The sequence below is a fragment of the Vigna angularis genome, chromosome 1 (assembly GCF_016808095.1).
Source record: "Vigna angularis cultivar LongXiaoDou No.4 chromosome 1, ASM1680809v1, whole genome shotgun sequence".
Classification (NCBI taxonomy): Eukaryota; Viridiplantae; Streptophyta; class Magnoliopsida; order Fabales; family Fabaceae; genus Vigna; species Vigna angularis.
The window spans coordinates 34,365,702-34,371,665 of NC_068970.1; the positions used below are offsets into that span (position 1 = coordinate 34,365,702).

Genomic DNA, 5,964 nt, shown 5'->3' on the forward strand with positions numbered 1-5,964 from the left:
TGCAATTTGGAATATTTTCATTTTATGATCTGATGGACCTCATTCCAAATAAGAATAGAAAGAAGACGAATTTAGATTACATCTCCTTTAAGAATATGGTGATATGCACAGTAAATTATCACAAGACTGATTATTATTTGTATAACACCTAAGTTTAATCTGTATCTTCCTTTTGATGATATCGTATTATAACTTTTTTTTCACTAACACGAGAGAATCTTAATAAAATAATTTACGGCAGCTTTACTTCTAGCTGAAAATTTTGCGTGGAGGATAACATTTTTTTTTCTTGTTACCTTAAATAATATGCCAGAAAGATGTTGTTAGAGCATAACATCTCTCTTTATTAAGTAGCAAGAGTAAAACCTTAATTAGACCAAGGAACGAAAAAAAAAATAGACGATGGAACATGCATTACAAGAGTAGTTTGTAATTGAAGCATTGTCATTGAAGCCACTACAATTTCTGAGAATCATTGAGCAGTGGATCAAAGAATGCGTGATAGCAAACTTTGAGCCAATCCAACTATCACCATGATTTACTTGGTCATGTTTTAAATAGACTGATTTCTCCTTCATGAAGATCAGTTTAGAAAGGGCAAACCACTGAAAATCACCATATGAACTCTGTACATCGTGATGGTGATTATTCAAGCAGTTAGCTTACCTTCATGAGGCTTGAATATCAGTATTGTGTTTTTATATTTTTTCATACTTGACCATCAAGCTGTCGATACATACACACTGCCGTGTCCAATAGTTTTATATAAACAATTTTACAACACCAAAGTACTTGATGCCTTAAGATAAATTCAACAGGCAATTCCAGATAACAGAAACGATGGAAGACAGATCTAACATCGAGAAGGCCTATCATAAATTGGAGGAAGAGATGGACAGTACTCATTCATGTTGGCATATGGATCCAAGGTGTTGTAGCCAGGCAGTTCCATCCTATATTCACCAAGAATCTGGCAGAATGGAAGCTGGTCATTCTCATTGTTGCACCATCTTGGTAGGCGTGTTTGGTTGTCCTCGAAAATTCTGAGCATGTATGCATCACGAATCTGCAAATAACACGACAGAAGCGTTAGGGCGTTAGGGAAAGTGATTATAATTCTTAAAGGTTTGAGAATTTAGGGAGACGTCATTACTTACTGTGAATTCAGTTACTTGAATGGAACTAGAAATGGGACCAAAAACTCCAGCTTCTTTATACATTGATAGGATAAATGCAACACAAGTTGTTGACTTCCCATCACTGTATTCCCATTCATCTTGTTCAGGAATAGTTAGTAGTTCATCGAAAGGTATCCCACGCTTCTCAGTCTCAACTATAATATCATGCAAATCCAAACCCTGAATGGAAATAAAAATGAGACATCCAATCCAATATCTTACGAAGAGGGCAAACAGATTATAGTTCAGAAAAATAAGCCATTGTGATAAGTTAATGTAATGAATATTTCAATGGAATTTGACCGTGAGCGACTGTTTAATCATTTAATTCTCAGTAAAAGAGCAACACACAGCTGCAAGAACTTTGTTCAAATCAGCGTCCTATAAAAATTCAAATGTAAACTATACATAATCCTCCTTGACAATTTTTGAAACAAGCAATACATACAATTAAATATTTCTATATAATTTCACATAACATGTATCCGTCAGCTGGGGTACTTCCTAACCGTTTCTGCCTTGTTTACAAGCGGGTAATAAAAGCTTTTATTTTACCTGACACTATCTCTTATCATAGAATAATCTTGTACTCAATATACACAATGAAGTACAGAACTATAACTAGAAAGGCACGTAGAATTTCTATCTTGAATCCATTGAGATTATATAGAATAGGAACAGAAACAAACTTTGAAGTCATTGCCAAACCTAAATCTAGAGAAAAGGTCAAGTTCTGGTAGTTCCCATAAAGTAAAAGAAATTAGAGAAAGACTACAATTTGGTCCATTTAGTTGGCAGATAACTGTCAGATTGTTGAGGACAATTCTTTTTTCTCGGAGGATTACTTGTCCTTCCTTATTTTTCCCCTTCTAAAGAATTTCTTCTCTTATTTAGGTGCGAAAAACAGAAGCAAAGACTACATATATTTAGAGCAAATTCATGCTCCTCATCCCGCAGAAAAGTTTTGAATCAAGACTTACCTCAGTCCCTAACCGCTTATTCAATGCTTCATTCCACATATTAGCAGAATATGCTGGCTGCAATCTAGTCCACATAGACATGACAGAAATTACCTGCAAGGAGAAAATGCCATTCAGGATTAGACTTCCTGTCACTCAAATCTGAACCAACAAGCTTAATAATAATAAAAAAGGCATGCTAATTTGATGCGTCCTTTCTATGAAAAATGCAGGGGTAGAGTAGAGTAGATATTTATTGCCTCATTCACTGCTTGGTTAAGCAAGAATCTTTCCTCTAGTTAGAGAAAAAACAAGCATCCATATATCACAACAAAAGCACTAAGTATAACATTACCAAAATCTTTGATACCAGCATAGTAGTCTGTCCATAATTCCATCCCATTCATCTTATCAGTAGTGGTATGCTGCTCTCTAAAGCCATAAGCACTAACTATTCTCCCCTAGGCCGCTTCTCATTTTAAGGTTTAAATTATCTTTTTGCAAACGTTCAAAATTAACTCACTTCATAAGTTATACAATTTATACTAGAAAAACAGCATGTCGTTAACACAATAGATGGTTTTATGTATACTTCTAAATAGTATACATTAATCCAATAAGTAACAAGGAAAAAGTTTACTACCAAGTGAGCATCGAGAGGAGGAGGATAGTTGTCTGCTACAGTGTCAATCCAACTGAATATCATATTGTGATAACCATAAGGCTTGCCAGACATGCTCCGGGCATACTCCCATGCAGCAGTGTTGTTAAATTTTGCACGTATTTCTGGATGTAGGGGAAGCAAGGCTATCTGTGGATTGGAATTATCTTTAAGAGCCAATTCCCACCATTCTTCCCAAGGAATTGCGACTATTATTTCTTCACCCTGCACAGAGACACATTATGATGCTGTGATCAATTAAAATAGATCATAGCTAAGTCACCACACCCAAAAACCATGACAACAAGTACAAACTTCCCGCTCAACAGGCATTATAGTCTCCAATGAATAATGTTGAAACTAAAAGAATGAGATTTTTAGAAGTTTAATCACTTTGATACCTTTTCATTCTCATGCCCTGATTCACCAACCCATAAATTCCCCAATTCATCCTTCAAGCAAACTGCAGTATGACCGGCAAATGAACCAGTCACCCACTTTTCTAACGTCTCAAAACCTCCCCACCTACCCCGGATCTTTGACACCGCTAAGAAGTCTCCAGAATGAACATCAGAAGGGTCTATATATGCACGCCAAGGCTGGCTGCGTTTCTCAAATGTAGCTCCCATGTGCTTCTTCAGGAACTCTAGGTTGGCATTCTGACCCCAACCAGTGTTCGAGAACAAAGGCAAAACGTCAATCAGAGAAAGCAGTGTTCCCAGCATCCCAGATGGCATGAGAAACACAGAAACCCCATGCTGCTTCACCTGTTTGATTCAGCAAGATATAAGAACTTTGATACAGGTTTACAGCTATACACTCGAACAGCATTGAGAGCTAATAACAACAAAACTAAAATCAACATTACATATTCCAATTCTGCAGGCTCTTCCCAGGAATCAAACTTCAACGTATGTTCCCGTGAAGAGAAGTAGTAGTCCCACGTAATCCTGTAAGGGGTTGCAAAAACATACAGATCCATGCAGGTCCAGCTATGTGCAGCCTCTGTCTGTAAAATAACAACTACTTTTAACTAAAGGAAACTTACAGGTCATACTATCATCACGCTTGGGAAGACATAACAGATGACACAGGTTCAAAATTTCCAATTAAAAAAATCCAAACAACAGCTTTACATTGAATTGATACAGAAAAATTACAAGCCATTTTACTATTGACTGAAAATAATAACAACTATTCATCACCAAAGGAAACTTAAAGCCATATTATCGTCAAGCAAGAGTAGACATATCAGACGAATAGATAAAAAATTTCCAGCCAGCAACAATGCATTGTTGAATTGACACACAAAAACTGCTAGCAATACATCCATCTGTTTAACTCTGTTTAACACATTTTTCTTATTGACCAAATAAAGTTGATTAAAAATTACAAAATTTTTCCCTTATTAAGAAATCACTAAACCTCTACCAAGACTTTACAAGGCGGAATTCAACCTAAAAGACTAGACCACTAAATGGGAGAACCTCAAAGGACAGACTTTCACTGTCAACCAAAACACCAATTGTTAGGAAATTAAGCACAAAAAAATAATCCAACCCAAAACACTAATCTATCAGGGCAAAAAGCTCAAAGCTTAAAAACCAAGTTTAGTAATTCATTGCACTCAAAGTTGAACTTCTAATGTCAACAAATTCTGGAATAAATAACGTATAACCACTAATTAAAAAATGAGATAGATATTGTATCAGTAAAAACTGCCGACGCAGTTACCAGCAGTGGCAGATACACAAACAAATAGATACAATTCTGAACAACGAAAAAGAAACATATTTGGCCGAGTTAGCGATTAAATAAAAAAAAAATACAGAAAAAGGTTATTCAAAACGATAGATAAAAGCAGAAAGCGGATAATGATTGAAAGTTAGGATAGATACCTTGACGTAAAGAACAGCACCCTGAGAAGCGGGGGAGAGTTCAATCTTGGCGGTGTTGTCATAAAAGCAAGCCCCTTTCCACTTGATGGAGGCATTGGAGGGAGTGAGGGAGCCAACGAAATAAGGGAGCAAGTCAACGGCACTGTGGAGGTTGTTCAGAACTGGCCACGAAATCTGGCGTGGCAGCACGGGAAGCACGTCGTTGACTCTAAACGGCACCTTCAAAGCCTCTCCCACTTCGCAGCCCAACAACGCTATTAACATCCATGCCACCACCGCGTGTCGCAGGCGGCGATGATCAGAGGAAGGCATCGAAGAAAGAGATTCCGAGATGCGAGTGATTGATTGATTTTTGGGAATTATTCCACGGATTTCATGTTAGGGCTTTTGGGGGTTCCGAATCAGGTGAGGTTAAAAGAGAGAATTTTTGGTTATCATCATTATCATCATCGTTGTACACTATTTGAAGGTGGGACCCATTGGGACACGTGGACAAACAGGGCGTGGCAGTTCAATTAGGGTTCAGTGCAGACCCGTATTCCACCCTGTCGTGAAAATCAAAACGGAATTTCTCAGTTAAATAACGGAGCTGTAGGCCACCCACGCCTCACTCCGTAATTCGATGTGCCGTGCTGGCGGGGAATCTAAGGATCCACCACATACATAAATGCCAATATTGACTTAAAGTTTGGAAAAGAACAAAATCAGAAAAGTATATCAGATTTTTTTCTTTTTTAACCTTAGTTCAGTTACAACTAGATTCTTTTTAAGTGAGGATTTTTACTAACCTACCCTTTATTGCAGGGATTCTTTCATTTATTTGTTTGTTTAGTTAATTTTACTAAACTTTCCAAAAATAGAATAAATTACAAAATACAAGATAAATTGCATAGTCAGCTTATAAATGTTTAAACTCAACTTACACATACTTTGCAAATAAGATGCCGTTAAGATTTTTAGCGTGTAAACCCTGTGCACCACCTTTTAATTTAAAGGATAATAACAAGAACTATCTTATTAATTTGCCATCGATAATTTTTATAACCTTTTAGAAATTTAAAATTTTTATTTCAAATTATTAATTTTTCAGATATTTTTGTTAGATGAAATAATCTAAGTTTATTTTGTTTTAATTTTTTTTATCTGGATTAAGTATTTCAATAATCATCATCTATAACAATATCAATCCAAAAATTATTTCTTCCACGTTTTAAAAAATAAAAAATAATCACTGTACACGTCAAATTAAAAGAACTAGTTTGCATTTA

The 5,964-nt window shown here is 36.1% G+C and overlaps 1 protein-coding gene across 1 annotated transcript; it reads right to left on the minus strand.

The window, feature by feature from the left end:
• Positions 1–386: 386 nt before the first annotated feature.
• Positions 387–5,238, minus strand: LOC108321469 (uncharacterized). Its single transcript, XM_017553231.2, has 7 exons — positions 4,697–5,238; positions 3,667–3,807; positions 3,200–3,565; positions 2,781–3,023; positions 2,159–2,251; positions 1,158–1,358; positions 387–1,066 (listed from the first exon to the last, which is right to left on the minus strand). Exons 1-7 carry the CDS (start codon positions 5,006–5,008, stop codon positions 854–856), a joined length of 1,569 nt encoding a protein of 522 aa, XP_017408720.1. The 5' UTR covers positions 5,009–5,238; the 3' UTR covers positions 387–853.
• Positions 5,239–5,964: the final 726 nt, after the last annotated feature.